Source organism: Microtus pennsylvanicus, chromosome 5 (assembly GCF_037038515.1).
Source record: "Microtus pennsylvanicus isolate mMicPen1 chromosome 5, mMicPen1.hap1, whole genome shotgun sequence".
Lineage (NCBI taxonomy): Eukaryota > Metazoa > Chordata > Mammalia > Rodentia > Cricetidae > Microtus > Microtus pennsylvanicus.
The window spans coordinates 98,353,658-98,370,697 of record NC_134583.1 but is presented as its reverse complement, the minus strand read 5'-3'; the positions used below and the strand labels follow the sequence as shown (position 1 = coordinate 98,370,697).

The following is a 17,040-nucleotide window of genomic DNA, read 5'->3' as shown; positions in this document are numbered from 1 at the left end:
GTTCCTGTCCTTTGTTAAATGAGCCTCAGCAGCATTCAGTACCTCTGATTGGAAAACCACAGGCTCTGATCTGCAAGCTCAAGGTTCAAATCCCACCTTGGGCCTTTTTCCCCCTTTGTAATGGCTGCAAAACATTGGCTAGTCACAAGCTTTATCCGTAGTTCCCTTTCTATTAAAATGCACTTCGTATTACTCTAGAATGAATCCCAGGTGCTGTGTGTGAGCTTCTTACAGAATCTGAGCTAAGGACTCTACGCATGCCGATTTCTATTTCTTACAGGACAGCAATATCCAACTATAAAATTCCAGACGTCCCAGACAGGCTCAACTGCCTCTTGGGATTTGCAAAGCAAAGATATTTCTTCCCTATCCTCCAAAATATTAAATCCACATGGAAGACTGTGTTTTTCCTAAACACAATGAATGATGTAATTCTGAAAGCAGAGTTGCGTTCCTCTTGCCCCAGCGTTCCTACAACTGGCCCCCAAATGCATGTGCTCATTTTTGGAGCAGAAAGGTGAACGTCAGGCAAAGCATTCGGTTGTCCTTTGTGGCAATCACTAAACCCACAGTAGCTGGCCATTGCCTCTGTAATTAGCTATTTCAGAAACAGAGCCCACAAAAGCTGAACATCTCAAGGGGTTTACCCAATCCCGGATACATTAGTTTCATTTTGAGTACAGCCATACAACACTGCATGTAACCACACAGCTGTTACTGATGGTGGGTTCTTACTCCTTCTCCGTCGAAGCCATTTCCGGGTCATTGTAAAGGCAGCTAGTTCTGGGTGCAAGGAAAACAAACAAACAGGAAGCAGTCAACATTTTCTTGCTCTTATTGAAGTGTCAGCATCGCTTGCTGGGGCATTTGAAACTGTTTAATGTGGTACCACTTACTACTCCTGCGCCCCCAAACCTATACCAGAACAAGCGATGCTACTAACTTTTAGCATCAGGACTGACATATAGTCATTAATCAAGGTATAGAAATACAAAACGATAATAATAGTAACAAAACGTCAAACACCTGCAGAGGTCACCTGTCCTAGCCATTTTTCTTACTTTTCAAATTTGTTTCTTATGCAATGAACATAAATATGGAAAAAGAATTTATGTGCCTCAAATAATAAAAAAATATTTTATACACAAAGGCAAACCTTTTAAACAGCTGAATTTTGTTTTGACAAAACACAGCCAGCCTTCAGGCTTCCCAAGAGTGAGGAATTTCCAAGGCCTGGAAAGAAAAGACTGCCCGGGCCAGCTCTGCTTGGTGTTACAGGAGAGGGGCAAGACGCTCCCTGCTCCCCAGGGCTGAGCAGTGCTCAGATGTCTCTCATGAATTCTAACATCCCCGAAGAGGGACAGGTTCAGGAAGGACAGCGTAGCCATATAAGAGAATAAAATCAAAGTTTTCAATGCTGTATGTGTCTTTGTGTAACTTAGCGGTTCATGATGTCCATATCAGGGTGATAACTATGCTAACGGATTTCAGCTTCCCCTTATATCAGTTCCTAATGCTTGTACACTGCAGCTTTTACTTTTCCCCCTCCTCTGGTAAATGATTTAAAAGATCCTATGATTCTTTTTAGCTTACTTTTGAAAAGGATTTTTAAAAATGTGTACAAATGTCTTGCTTGCATGTATGTATGAGCACCGCATGTGTGCCTGGTGCCTGCAGAGGTCAGAAGACGTTGGATGCTTTAGAATTGGTTCTACAGTGAGCTGCCATATAGGTTTTGGGGACATAAGCCAGGTCCACATGAAGAGCAGCAAATGCTCTTAACTGCTGAGCCACCACTCCAGTCCAATGGACCCTTTTTAAACACACGGGTTCCTTTTCCACTGAGAGTAATTGGACAAGCTAATTTATCCATTTGATGAGGATCTGTGTCTAGTTCAGTATTTTCCTGAAAATCTCAGGAGGCTGTTTCCCTCTCTAGGCATGGCCTCACTCCCTCCCTTTTTTCACCCTGCGGTGGTCCAGTAATTTTATGGAGAAAGTTTGGTGACTCTGGGAGCAAGGACAGTGAAGTAAGCACCGACAGTGAGCTAGCAAAAGCCAGCGAAGCTTCTGGGCCCAGTCTCTCCGCTTTTCAACTGGGTGATCTCTCCAAAGGAAACAACCGTCTGCAGACATTTCTATGCTAACACAGGGAAGGCAGTGGATGGATTCGTCCTCGTGAACAAAGAATGGGTCTGTGTGGTTTGGGTACAGTAACAGACCTTTCCACAGTGTTTTCCACCCTTGTGTGGGTCTAAGGCTCAAAAGAAAGCTGGCAAGCTGAGCCATCTCAGGGCACTCAGGGGTTGGACCATGTGTGGTTTCAGTATCCAGGTGGCACCTGGAACAAGGGGAGCAGTGGCTACCACAGGTGTGCCACTAATACCCTCTTCAAGCGCGTGGGAACTCTACGGGTGCCCTCACGTTTGTCCTTCATCAAACGACATCATCTGACATGTGTTCACTTTATGTCTCCCTGACAGGATGCCTTTTGCCTTTTTCAGTATCATGCCTCGCAAGATGGAGCCATGACCACCCCCAATCAAAACAGCTTGAAAACTATGGGTTAAGTGATAATTCTTAGAAACTAAACCAAGCGTCTGTTTATTTTTACTATTATTTTAGGCGCGTGAATGTTTTGTCTGCATGTATGTCTGTGCACTGTGTGTACGACGTGTCTTCGGAGACCAGAAGAGAGTTTGGGATCCCTTAGACCTGGAGTTACAGATGGTTGGGAGCCATCCTGTGGGGGATAGAACCCTAATCCTCTAGAAAAACAGCCAGTGCTCATAATGGCTGGACCATCTCTCTAGCCCCAGAGTGTTAATTAAATCTTGAGTGGCCACGAAACTAATCCTCCAAAGTCTTTCCAATTTTTATTTGCTACTGTTTCTTGTAATGCAGACTAATGTGGTTCTGCTGCTTCAGTACGTGTCTAAGGCTCATTCAGATGTAACACTCCATGCGGCAATGTCTGTGATGTGTTTTCTGGTGATATCTAGAACTTCAGATACATTTAAAAGATAAATTAAACAGTGACAAATGCTTTCCTTAAGATAACCAAGATTGTGTGGGGGGGAACAGGTTATAATAAAAACATCAATGATTACATTGGCCATAGGAGGAATGGAGCGTTCAGGGTGCAGCGTTATTATCAGGGGACAGGAAGAAAACAGCAGCCATGCCCATCGTCCCAATCATTCCCAAACCGCAAGCCAACATCACACCAGCCGCAAAACCCAAACCAAGTCTTACTTAGCTGCTTCTGATGCTTCCCTCAATTCTTCATCCAGTCTGCACGAGCAAAAGTTACCGTTGGAGAAAACAAACAAACAAACAAAAAGAGCAAGCAGAGCATGAGCATCTCTCGCAAAGCAGAGGCAAATGTAAGTGGTGTGTATTTGCTTTATCCCCCCAAAGCTGTCTCCAGGCACACGGAGACACGCTCAGCTAAACACGGTGCCCTTCCTTCCTGTTGGGCAGTCCTGTTTCTTCACTCCACAAATCCCTTCCTAAAGGTGATGGAAATGTTGCAAGGGAATGAGAAACATGCTGGCTGAATGAAGCTCAGAACGTCCATATCATGTTGGGGACGGTTAAAGTTAGCTCACAGCCTGGGCCAAGTCAGGGGTGGATCTGGTTTAGTAGGTTTCAGAAGCAGATCTGGGTGACCTCAACAGCTTTACACACAGGACAAAGACTTGGACATGAATTCAAAAACTTCCTCAGGAAGCAATGTTGAGGTCACCCACACATACAGCCCTGGAGCGCACACACAGGGAGTCCAGCGTGAATACTGATCTCGAGACTTTTACCTCACGTTTCTCTTAAAAGACTTTTCTTCATCGTACCTTACAAGATAAGAAACGGATGCCGTGAGGACAGTGAGGAACAGGAGGAAAATGAGAGGCGGATGCTTTAAACCAGTGGTTCTCATCTCTCCTAATGCCGCCACCCCTTAATACAGCTCCTCATGGTGTGGTGACCCCAACCACAAAATTATCATGTCGCTACGTCATAGCTGCAATTTTGCTACTGTTATGAATTGTAATGTAAACATCTGATACGCAAGATATCTGATATGCTACCCCCAGTGGCGTTGCGACCCACAGGTTGAGAACCACTGCTTCAAACAGTAAGCACACGAGAGAAAAACGCTTACCCAGACAACACGACTGGCTTTGGAGAGAAAACTTACTTGTAACAGGCACAATTAGCCATTTACAATTCATAAATATGTAGTCAACCCTCACTGTCTGTAGATTCCCTATCCGCAAATCTGCCTGCTCACGAAGACATCTGAAATCTCTGCAGTCAATGTGCAGTGTTTTTGTTGTTGTTTTTCACTTGTGGACACAACAAGGTGACAAAATTTGAAGTTGCCCCTTGTGCACACGATCAGCAGAAGTCGAGCAGGATGAGGCCTTGCCTTCCTGTCTCACAGTTTCTCTGGTAAATGTTTTCCTCATTTTTGTTCTTTTGGCTGGTGACTGTGCTATTTAAAATAGCAGTCAAGCGTGTTACCAAACATTACCTACTGTTGGAAGGAACGAGACAGTCATTGTACCTCACAGAGAATGTGTGTGTCCCAGAACATCGTTTTAGGTACACGCTGTCGTGCTGGGGCCTTGCGTGCATGATTTGGTTTGGTTTTGCTCGTCTGTTTGTGAGAGGGTCTTGCTGTGTAGCCCAGGCTGGCCTCAGCCTTTGAGTGTCGTGATCACACACAGCTGCTGCCATATGTAGCGGAGTACAATGATAGTGTACACTAAGAAGCTTGCTCACACACAGACAGACACGAGTCAAGGCTATACTGATGGCTACAAAAACCAAACCAAGGTTATATACTGATGGGTGATGAAAAACCAAGGCTACGTACTGGTGGGTGATGAAAACATCGCAACCAGAAGCAGACAGGATCCCAGCCCTGTATTTTCCCCAGGAATACCAGCTCAGAGTTCACCAAGTGTCTACCATGCCTTTATTGAACACAACGGTTCCAAGCTAATGAGAACCAACTGTAATTAATAATAACTACATTTCAGCCTGTGGATGCCAGGCTCCACCCAGCTGAATTCTGTTCTTGAGATTGTTTGGGATAGAATGCTTTGAATGTTATTCAGTGAAAGAAAATAGCAATGGCCACGTGAATTTGAAAATTATAGAATGTAGAAACGAAGCAATGAGGGCTAGCAAAAGAAATAGCAGAAAAGATGCCCTGAGCTGTATCATGACAGGCGGACACACAGATGGGGCGGGGTGGGGGTGTCCCACAGTGCTAGTTCTTCCTCCAGAAAATGAATCTTTCTAAAGGGAACTTTTCCTCTTGAAGCATTTTTTTTCCAAAATGTGGCCCTTGAGAATAGATGGAAAGTGCCTGGCCATGCCTAGCTTCTCAATTGACACCCCACCCTCAAGTACAGTAATTTTCCAAAGCAATGCAGTCATAATCACTAGTACTCTAGACTTCAAGCTCTGCCTTCCTGCTCACCGCTTTCATTCAGTCCTCAGGCCCATCCATGCTCTGAAAACTACTTCCCCATCTTACGATTGTGAGAACCAAACCTCTGAGGATTTTCCCAGGCTGCCTGAAGGCTCAGAGGCATTGAGAAGTGGGAGGGGAGGGAAGGTTCGCATCCAATTGCCTCCAAGGCCCCTTTTCCTTCCACTGTCTCTGCCAGGTCATGGGAGGCCTTGCTTTTTTCTGGGAAATGGCCAGTGCTCACTCCCTTAAGAAGAGAGAATGTCTTTGTCATCTTTTGCAAAGGTATACCAGTACAAGAGGTGACTGACGGGCAAAGAGAAGGGGAGCTAGAAGCTCGTTAGGATGTTTTGGGGGCAGGCTCCTTAAAAAAGGAGCAGTTCTGATTCTTGTCCTTGGCCAGAAGCCAGAATGGTCAGTAGTTCTATCCTGGCTGGAGGCTAGGAATGCAAGCGTGTTTGGGGCCTATTGTCCTGGTCTGCTATCCTACCATCTTTTTTCTTTTATACAGCAGGGAATACTGTTGTCTGGAAGCCACGTGTGAGACTGTGACAAACCTGGAGCACACGAATACCTGGTGGGCAGGACAACTGGTTTGACCAGATCTCCCCTGTGCCCCATCCCATGCCTCAGTCTAGAAAAGCCTTTTTAAACGCTAGATAGGAACATCTGATGGTGACCTTTCTTTGGGACCTACTCTTAACACATAAGTACTTTGCTGGTGTCTCATCCAAAAACTCTTACATGAACTTATAATAAACTCCTTCCCAAAACTCATCCTCCCCAATGTCTGAAATTCATTCTTTGAGTCTATGAGACAATGAACCCAGAAGCCACTGGCCCGGGATGACTTTTGGTGCCTGTTAATATTCCAGGACCCTAGACACTGTCCCACCTGCTACAGCTGCCTGAGACTTCTATTGCTCCCCAGAACCCCTGCTTATTCTGTATCACTATTATTTTTATAAGGAGAATGGGCTTGGGAGGCAGGGTGCAGCTTGTAGCATGCAGGTCAAAGCTGGAGGTGGCATTGGTCCTGGGAAATCTGCGGCTCTCCCGAGGGCTGAAGCCCTGGTTAAGATCTTATAAATACTTGGTTTGGCTGAGCCATCCGACTCCAGTAAGTCTATCAGTACACTGTGTTCAGGCCTGAGTTGGCTGATGGAGGGGAATCAAATGCTACTTATGAGCTATTGGATAAAGAATCTACTAGAAAAGCATGTAGGCATTTGGTGACAGGCTAACCTGCATTTGAACTCCAGTCCCCTCCCTGCCTGGTTCCTGCTCCTATTTCCCTGAGTAACTTCTTACTAACTGATCTCCCTGGCATCTGTTAAAATGGGGGTTAAGATGAGAGTTGAGTGTGCTATACAAACACAGTTCTACAGTAAGAAGTTCCACAGTAAACAAGAAGACCCCAACTTCTATGTGTGTTCTACCGAGACGCTTTGGATGCCCTCATCGGAGGACTATTTTGCTATCTATTTTCTGGGGAGAGATATACAACACTTGTCTTTTTCCTTAGAGTTCATGATCAAGTCCCTTTCAAGTCTAATGAAACAAACAAACAAACAAACAGTTAATCAACTGTACCAAGAGTCAAAAAACCAGGATGCACAGAGGACTAATAATTCTTCGCAGTGATTGACCAGATAGGAATATCCATTCTCTAACATCTGTCTTCAAATCCCAGTTCCAAATGCTGTGAGTTAACTTTTGTTTTTGTTTTGTTTTTCGAGACAGGGTTTCTCTGTGTAGCTTTGGAGCCTGACCTGGCACTAGCTCAGTAGACCAGACTGGCCTTGAACTCACAGGGAGATCGGCCTGCATCTGCCTCTCTTCAAACGTAATCTTGACACCCACACAGTACCTGTGCTTTTCACCCACAGGGTGGTCCTAGGCAAGATTATTCCTCGCCACCCACCCACTCGTCAAAAGAGGCTCTCTATCTAATCTTCCGTCCAAAGGCAATCATGAGGACTAGGGGAGGGATCTTTGGAGATAATCGTTGTTTCTTTTTATCTATTTTCTGGAATCATATAGACAAATTACTTATGAAGAAAGAAATCCAAATTATGGGAAGACGTTAATGTAAAGCAGAGGATCACAGGTGTAAATTGTCCAGTTAACATTACATACAGGCTGTCTCCAGAGTGGAAATATATTTCAAGGTAAAAAATGTCAATCAATAGCTAATATCAGTTCAGAAAATATGATCAAAATATATTACATGAAAGAAAATTTTCTAAAGTTAGAAACTAATCATTAAAAGTTGTGTGAAACTAAACATTACACTGCCTGAAAGAGGATCTGAGAGAATAGGCGATAGCAAAAGCTTTATTTATTAGACAATATTTCCTTTAAAAACAAGATGCCATTTCTCATTATTCTAGATGTGACTGTCTTCCCAGGCCCCCTGACCCCCCACCCCCCGACAACTTACTTGATGATGCTCTCTGGGATATGGATACAGTCCATGGGGATCAGCCCACTGAGCTCAGATAAACTACTAACGTATTTAATTTTACTGCTGAATTTTGAGCTGAAAGAGAAAAAGGAGAAGAGCCTTTACATGGTTTGTTATGTTTCCATCACAAAGCCATGGTCTCGTCCTGGAAACCTTCCTGGGATTCTTTTCTACATTATTGGCAACAGGGCTTGCACACATGCTAAGCATCCGCTCTGCCACTGACCTGTACTACACCCACATCCTGAAATCTTGAGATGCTCAAGCTGGACTCAGCAAGCTTGCTGAGCAGAAAGGATAACATTGTCTCAGCCGTGATGATGGACCAGAAACTGCTTTAGTACCATTTTTTAATAGGTTTTATTTTTTTTTGAGAAGTTCGTACATGAGCCCTGCATCTCTATCGTGCCTGTCTCTCCTCCACTATTAACTCTTCCCTCCCTACACCACAGTCAAGATTTCTTCTTTATTATTGTTATACAAATATATGTATATATACACACATCTGTATGCATATATATGTCAATTAGAAATAGTAGAAACAGCAGGAACCACCATAACTATTTTTTAATTGACGAAGGATAATATATATATTTCTTTTATAAAAGCAGTTGCTTGAAGTGCCAAATGCTTTGTGGAGTAGCTAATCTGTGCCAGGTAAAACATACCACTTTATATACTCACTTGGTTTTGTTTTGTAGTGAAAACATTTAGAAGCACCCTTCTTAGAAATTTGAAAATATAAGGCAGTTTTTATCAATGGTAGCCTTCATGTATAAGAGCTTTCTTGAACTTTCTTATTTTCTGTCTGTATTGTGTACTCTTGGGGCATCTTACGAAACTGGCCCCTTGAAGTTACCAGTCTCCTCTCTACTTCTGTAAGTTCCATGCTCTCAGGTTCTACAGACAGCTCTCTCTCACCATCCATGGGGGATTGGTTCCGGGAACCACCGCCGACCCCCAGATGCCTCAGATCCTATATTCAATGTCAAGACCACGCAGACAGTGGTTTGCTTGTTCCGGGGGCGGAGTAGTAAAAAACAAAAGGAAAAGTGTGTGCATTTTCAGAGATTTTTACCTGTTTAATGTTTTCTATCAGTGGTTGGCTGAATCTGCACCTGAGGGCCCCATAGATGCAGAGGGCAAAATGAGAAACGCAGAGTATCGAAAACATCTGAATAGCATACAGATCCTTAGTTCAAACAGAGAATCGGTGACAGGGCAGGAGCCTGGCTGTATTATGCAGTCATGTTTACCTTTCTGAAAGAATCACCCCCTTTCCCACAAGCACAGAACTATCACTAGCAGATGTCCAGTTTTCTCGGGGTTTCCATGCCAGGATTTAAGACACAGAGAGCTGAGCTTGGACAAAGTACCTCCCGGGAAAACAGAAGCACCTTTTTCCAGATGGCTCTTCCCCACCCTGACACACTTGGGTCACACTGGATGTGAGTTTTGAATAATCTTAGTAACTCTTTGTTCATTTTTTGTTTATATTTATTAAATTTTTTTCCATACACTGTATTTTCATCATGCTTGCTCCTCCTTCAACTCCTCACATCTCCTCCCCTTCCACCTGCCCATCTAACATCATGCCTCTCCCCGCACCCCCCCCCCTTTCAAAACAAAACAAAACAAACCATCAGCTTTGGTTTTGGTTGTGTTCTCATTGCCTCTTGTTTACTCTGAGAATCAAACACCTGCTGCTGCTTTTGTGTTTCTTACATGGTCCCCCAAGTGAGTAACCCAGCCCAAGTTGTGTAATTTGTCTGTGTCTGGTTGGTCCTGGGATTGAAACATAAATATGAGACTCAGTGAGCATCCATATTTCCCGGCTTGGCTCCAGCAGGTGGCTGGTAGCAGCTCCTTCTGAGATGGACTGAGGGAGGAATCCCCAGGACCCTTGGACCCTGGTCACAGCTCATCATTTAGAGAATTCCTATGTGCATCTGTGCCTGCACTCATGTCTCTCTGATTTTCCTCCATTACTCTTAACTCCTTCTTCACCTTCATCCTGACCGGTCACCAGTGCCAAAATGCCAACTGTACGAAGAAGATTGAATAAGAAGCATTTTTTTTCCTATTTAAAGAGCTGCTTGGAACACACTGATATCTAATTCCAGGAATTTCTTTCCTTAACAGAAATGTCTGGTGGAAACGGCTCACACATGGTTGCACAATGAGATGGTCAACAAGGGAACCACATTCCCAATGCAGAGTTGTACTCTGCCCACTAGAGATGGGATAGGCTGAGGTCACTCTCGTGGAACAGTGACCTTTCTACTTGTTCCTACGTCCTGTCCATCTCTCTCCAGGTTTTATCCTTTGTATAGAGTATGTGGTCTGAATGAGAAATGTCCCCTATAGTTTTGGGCATTTGACCACTTGGTCCCCAGCTGGTAGCATTTTGGGGGCAGGGGAGATTTAGGGTGGTGGAGACTTGCAGGAGGAGGCATGGTACTGCGGACAGGTTTTGAGACTCAAAGCCTCTAGTTCCTTCTAGTTAGCCCTTTCTGTTTCCCGTTTGTGGTTCAAGATGTGTACTCTCAGCATTCCGCTCCTGTCGCTGTGTCTGCTGCTTCCTGCCGTGACTCTGTGATGGACTCTCATCGTGGACCCTTATCCCTCCAGAAATGACAGCCAAATTAAATTCTCTTTTCCCTAACTTGTCTTTGGTCATGGTGTTTTCTCATAGCAACAGAAAAATAATAAAACACGGAGTTACAGTTAAAAATCTTTTGAGCATTTAGTGTGCGTATATGTGTGTGTGTGTGTGTCTGGTTAGCTCACTGGCTCTCTGTCTGTGTCTGAGTATGTATAGTGCATGTGCCGTGTGTGCATCTGTGGAGGGGTGAAGCTGACACCAGTGTCTTCCTCCACCTGAACCTGGAGCTCACTGATTAGCTGGACTGCCTGGTTAGAGTTCCCCTCTCCTTTCCCCTGGGATCCTCCTGTCAGTGTCTCCTAGCACTGGAGTTACACGCATGTGCTGCCATACCCTGCTTTTACTTGGGTGCTGGGGTTCAAAACTCAACTCCCTCAAGATTCTCCCCATAGAGATGGCCCCTGCAGCTGTGTTCAGAGCCTGGGACACCTGAAATCAAGTCATGGCGAGAGAAGGGCTTTCCTCTCTCCTCCTGCACATGGTATGATGTGAAAGCTCATGCTGCCTCTGTTCTCTCGTAGAAACAATGAGAGTCTCCCTCGGGGCTCTGCTCCTTCTCCTCAGCTACAGTGAAAGTGCTGGGCTACAAAAGAATTCACATGTGTTTTATGAGGCTCTCTCGTGCCCATGGTGAAAAGATCTAAGGACTGGATACTCTTGGAGCTGCCTTGGCAGGTTACAGACAGCCTCTTTGGGAATGTAGGCAGCACCAAGAAATGGGTGTAAGGTGGAGGAAACGATAAGACCTGACCACTAGTTTGAGTACAGGTCCTCCAGAAACTTGATATATTTTGATTTGCTGTTTCCTTGATGCAACTAGAGTTGAATTTCTGTCACTTAAAACCAAAGAACAGGGCCCTGTTTATTCAGGTGCCCTACTTCAGGCCACTAGATCATAGTTCATAACACTCAAAAAAAAAAAGGCAGCTCATTAAATTCCTCATGTTTTAGTCAATAGTTAATTTTTGCCAGCAGAAACTTGTTGCTCAATTATTTGAAGTCAGGAATGAGAATATCATAAATATCATAATATTTAATATTCTAATCATTGTTATACATACCACTCCCTCTAAAAAATCTGGAAGGTACAGGAAAAAATCTGTTACACGTATATATATATATATATATATATATATATATATATATATATATATATGCACTATATATAGTATTCATCTCTCTCCCTATATATATAGACACATACATATCTTATATTTATTTTATCCAGAATATTGTACTTTAATGAGAAATTTATTAATAACTTTTTGTTTGTTTGTTTTGTTTTTCGAGACAGGGTTTCTCTGTAGCTTTGGATCCTGTCTTGGAACTAACTCTTGTACACTTTTACATGGACTCTGGGTGCACAGTCCAAAGTATTTTTCCAGGAAGGCTGAAGTCTGTTAAGTTTCCCCGGATTCTCCTAGCTTACAAATCCTCATCACAGGAAAGTTCACAAACTGAAAAGACGTCATCATACAGGCATCTTGTGACCGTCACAGTCATACCTTATGAAAGGTCGCGTCACCGCAAGGATCGTTCTGATGAACCAAGACGGGTGGACAATGATGAATGACTTCAAGTTCTTGCGCAACCTGTCTTGACAAAAGAAACAATTCTACTGGAATTGTTGGAAACAGAAAATAGATCCCAAATGAGACTCCATGAAGTTCCCGGAAGGAGTTCCAGGAAAGTTACAATTTCTTGTAGATGTAGAGAATGTTCAGGGTTAATTTTTAAAATGCCTTCTATTTTCCCCCTCCCACTCTCCCCCACCGTGTGTGTGTGTGTGTGTGTGTGTGTGTGTGTGTTTATTCACGCGGGTATATGTGTAAGTGTGTATGGACTCCTATAGAGAACACGGGTCTCCAGTGTCATTCTCCAGGGGCCATCCACTGAGACCGAGCCTCTCACTGAGAGCCCAGGCTTGCTGATCAGACTCTGCTGGCTGGCCACTGAGCTCCAGGAGGCTGCTTGTCCCAGCCTCCCCAGAACTAGGCTTACAAGCAGGCACCACCACACCTATGGGACTTGAACTCAGGTCCTTGTGCTTGCCTGGCAAGCATTTCATACACTAAACTATGCCCTTAGCTTCCTGAAATAATTTTTGAGACATAACCTGACACTTAGCTCTCCTTTCCCCACAGACACCAAAGCAAATGTAAAGGCTCATACTTCTACAGTACACAAACTTACAATAACTGGAATATTTTCACCTAATGATGTTTTTCAGTTTTGTTAGCTCTGTCTTTGTTAACTTGAAAAGAATATGCCTTCAATAACAACTTAGACTATTCATTGTTTGTTTATCGTCTTTTGTTTTTGAGATGGGGCCTTGTGTAGCTCACACTGGCCTCAAACTCACTATGCAGCTAAGGATTACTTCTAACTTGATCCTCCTGCCTTTACCCCTGGAAACGGGGATTATAGGTGTGTATGCAGGTAATGAAAACACAGCCTCATGCACCTTGTTGAGCAAGCTATATCCTCTAGCCCTTCACAGTTTATTTGGTCTGACAAAGCCTTAATTTGTTCTTATATATTTACCATTTTAATAATTCTTGTTTTCAGGCACATTTTTTCAGTATTAACAATGCTACTTGGGGCTGGAAAGATGGCTCTGTGGTTAAGAGCACTGACTGCTCTTCCAGAGGACCTGGGTTCAATTCCCAGCACCTACATGGCAGCTCACAACTGTCTGAAATCCAGTTGCAGGGGATCTGACACCTTCACATTAATGCACATAAAATAAAGTTAAATAAATCATAAAAATATTTTTAAAAAAACAATGCTACTTTATTATGTTGGATCATAAAACAAATTTTAATTAAATATAACAATCACTCTCATGGCATTATGAAAGAAGCCTCGTCTAAGGGGGTATAATATATGCCATAAATTATTAGATTTACTATTTTAATTTTCATATATATGACAATAAAGTTTGTCTGAGCAGAGAGATAAGGATTTTGAAGAACGGGCACACAAAGGCAGTGCTGGCTTAGCAGACACCTTGAACTGACGCAAATACTGAAATAGGAATACAACGGTTTGTAAACCATCAAAACCCTAGTGCAGTGGTTCAACCTTCCTAGTGCTGTGACTCCCAACAATACAGTTCCTCATATTGTGGTGACCCCCGACCACAGCTATTTTTGTTGCTACTTCATAACACTAATTTTAGAGAGGAGCAGCATCTCAGTTCCTAAGATCGTCAGAAAGATGTGTCTTCTGATGGTTGCAACCCACAGGATGAAAACGGCTGCCCTAACACATAAAACAGTAGCTAGGTCACATGAGACCACTGAAGGCTCATAGGAACCTAGGTTTGTCCACTCAAGTTGCACGCCTACAGTCTAAAGTGGACTAGACCTGCCAGATTCAGGGTTAACAGTTTGTAAAATCTAGGGAGGGTTTGCTTTGCTTAGCCTTAGGCATCATGCGATACTTTGCGTAATATTTTTTTTTTTTTTGGTTTTTTCGAGACAGGGTTTCTCTATGGTTTTGGAGCCTGTCCTGGAACTAGCTCTTGTAGACCAGGCTGGTCTCGAACTCACAGAGATCCGCCTGCCTCTGCCTCCCGAGTGCTGGGATTAAAGGCGTGCGCCACCACCGCCCAGCTTTCCGTAATATTTTTACAACTTACCACCTCATGTGTGGGTAACCTGCTCTCTCTAAGACACGACTGTATTATATAGAGTAGAAGAATATTAGATGTGAGAGCCAGTGAGGAGTCAAAACAGTGACTAAACAGTGGTGCCCACGTACCGTCTGTCAATCATCTAAACAGTGGTACCCACGTACCGTCTGTCAATCATCTGGTAACATTTCTTCATCCAGCCTAGCCCTGGCATCTTCCGCCTGGGAGTCGCACCATTCAAGTACACAATCATGTAGTCTTCAGCCACCATCAGCTCTAAGGTACTTATTACATATCTGATCAGAGGAAGGAAGAGAAACATTTTCAGTTCCCACATGAAAGATTTCATTCTAATGACACCATAATTAAGTGACATTCAAATTATAGGGAGAATGACATCGAAGGGTAGGGGTGCGCGTTATCTCTTTCTCTTGAGAACAATGCGTTAGCATTGCCCTTTTGTGTGTACGCGTGCGGCCACCCTAGAGAAATACGTGGCTTTGAAAGGTGACATAAAAAATGTCAGCAATGTTATCAAACATGAAGGGCAACTCAGATTAAAGGAGGGCAAAGGTCAGTGAGGGCAGTTTCCCGTCACTGAGAACATGCTATCAGAAACAAAACAATCCTTTGCCCAAAGCAAACGTTAGAAAAGTTTTAACCATAGTTGAGACTCCACTCATTTTCTTCTCCCACTATTCTACAGACAAGTCCCCTAGAGCAAGGCTCCTTGACAGAAATACTACCGGCTTCTTATGGAAGGCTTCGGATGGGCTATGCCATGTACTCGTGCAATTGAAGACCCATTATCAGCCATCACATGCCCACGGATGCCAACCCAATCACCACTCACAGGAAAAGGTTTTCCATGACATAGTGGTAATCCGCCCGGCTGCTGTCTGGCAGAAAACAGGCAGCAAACACAATGATGGCATTCAGGCCGTCCCCATAGTATCCTGGGGACAAATAAAAAGATATGTGTAACTGAATGAAATTTCAAAACAAGGTCATATCGCTCCTAAGAAGAGAAATCTGACGCCTTGTCCACTGTGTGCGCGCATATAAACGAGATATATCATGAAACGAGTAATCATGCCGAGGGATGTTCTGTACGTCTATACACATGTACTTATCTTCTAGTGGTTAACATGTTTATATAGACAACACATGGACTCATAAGTCCCTAACTGAAACAATACTAATTTATAAAAAGCTAATTTATGTAGAATTTCATTCTGATGGCTGAGACAGCAGTTCTATTAGACCCACATTGGGTCTTTACGATTTAGTTGGACTGTGACAATTTAGTCAGTGAATTGCAATTCAGACCCAGACCTGCACACTCCAATAACCAGGACCCAGTAGGAGGCATGCAAGATACCTTTATTTTGATTTCCAGGCCTAGTCATTTGACTGTAGTGATCCTGGATTCTCTGGCTATAACAGGAAGTTCAGGAACACATGGTAACTTCCGGCCAGGCTCAGAATGACAGCACAGAGTTCCCAGTCTCACATCTTAGAGAAATCAGTGAACTGAAAATAGGGGCCTTCCTAAATTCTCTTGGGCCCTATAAAGATATGTGTGTTTGGGAAAACTTGAGAATCATTTCTGGATGAGGGGGTGGGAGGTGGAAGGTGCTGTTTGCAGGTGGGGCTGAGAAAAACAGGATCTGTGAAATTCAAGTCAATGCACCACTCAGACTCTGAAAGTCGGGGAGTATAGAGAAAGACACATCTCAAGACATCATCCCCAGCTTCGGAAATAACTGACGTAACTTTAGCGTTGCCCCATCTTTTCCCCACAAGCATTCTGTCTCCTCAGAGCTCAGCTCTGAACCTGAGGGCAGGCGCTGGTCGACGACCTGAGGGTGAAAGAGCGTGGATAAAAGATGTCTCTGGTACTTAAAGAGGAAGACGATGCTCCGGATTGCCATTGGGGAAGTGCTGGGGATTGAACTCAGGGCCTCACGTATGCTAAACTCACTCTCTAGCACCGAGGTACCCTCAGCCTTGGTCGGTTTGAAATAGGCCCATTTGTAACATTAGGAACTGAGCCTAGCGCCTTCAGCATGCTGTCGACCACCCCAACTACCTCTTGAGCCCTCAGTCTTTTTATGCAAGCGCTTGCTAAATGGTCAAGCCCACCTTGAACTCACTCTGAAGCTTACGTGGATCTTTACACTTGCAATCCTTATGCTTCGGCTTCCAGAGTAGCTGGAGTACAGGCGCATACCACAGGACCCTACGTAAACTTATTTTTCTTATTTATTTATGAATTTATAATTTTTTTTACTGTTTGAGCAGGTGATGTATGTACAAACATGTTTCCTGGCACACCTTATAGAGGCCAGAGGACAACTTTTGGAAGTCAGTTCTCTCCTTCGACCGTAGGGGTTCTGGACACGAAACACATGTCAGCAGGCAGCTGAGCCACCTCACCAGCCCATTAAATATCCGCAATCTACATACCTGTCTTTAAATCGTATTGTTCCGAGTTCACAGTCATTATAATAGTGATACCCTTGGAGCTCTGAGCAGGGCGGGACAAGAGTGGTCCTAACCCTGACCTCATTCTCCCAGAATTCAGTGTGTTTCATTTGCCTTTCAGAGCTATGACCATGGCTTTGGCAGTGACACCGCAGGAAAATGTTGGCGGTAGATTTGGATGGCTCCCTCTTGAGGAGCAGTTTAATAAGCTGTCCCGTCCAAAGACACCCATTATGACTCTATCACCAATAAAGCAGAGAGAACGAGGCTAAAAATACATCCAACGGTGAGTGTGACTAATT

General features: G+C 43.9%; 1 protein-coding gene across 5 annotated transcripts in view; it reads right to left on the bottom strand.

The window, feature by feature from the left end:
- Prune2 (prune homolog 2 with BCH domain) overlaps positions 1-17,040 on the bottom strand; it is a 253,641-nt gene that overhangs the window by 7,605 nt on the left and 228,996 nt on the right. For 2 of the 5 annotated variants that reach the window (XM_075973642.1, XM_075973641.1), the window contains exons 14-20: positions 15,105-15,207; positions 14,416-14,547; positions 12,120-12,206; positions 7,926-8,024; positions 3,816-3,851; positions 3,256-3,294; positions 736-783 (exon numbers count right to left, since the gene is read on the bottom strand). In XM_075973642.1, coding sequence (XP_075829757.1) covers positions 736-783; positions 3,256-3,294; positions 3,816-3,851; positions 7,926-8,024; positions 12,120-12,206; positions 14,416-14,547; positions 15,105-15,207 — 544 coding nt within the window. The remainder of the gene's footprint in view (positions 1-735; positions 784-3,255; positions 3,295-3,815; positions 3,852-7,925; positions 8,025-12,119; positions 12,207-14,415; positions 14,548-15,104; positions 15,208-17,040) is intronic. The other 3 variants (XM_075973644.1, XM_075973645.1, XM_075973646.1) reach the window with 3 other exon arrangements.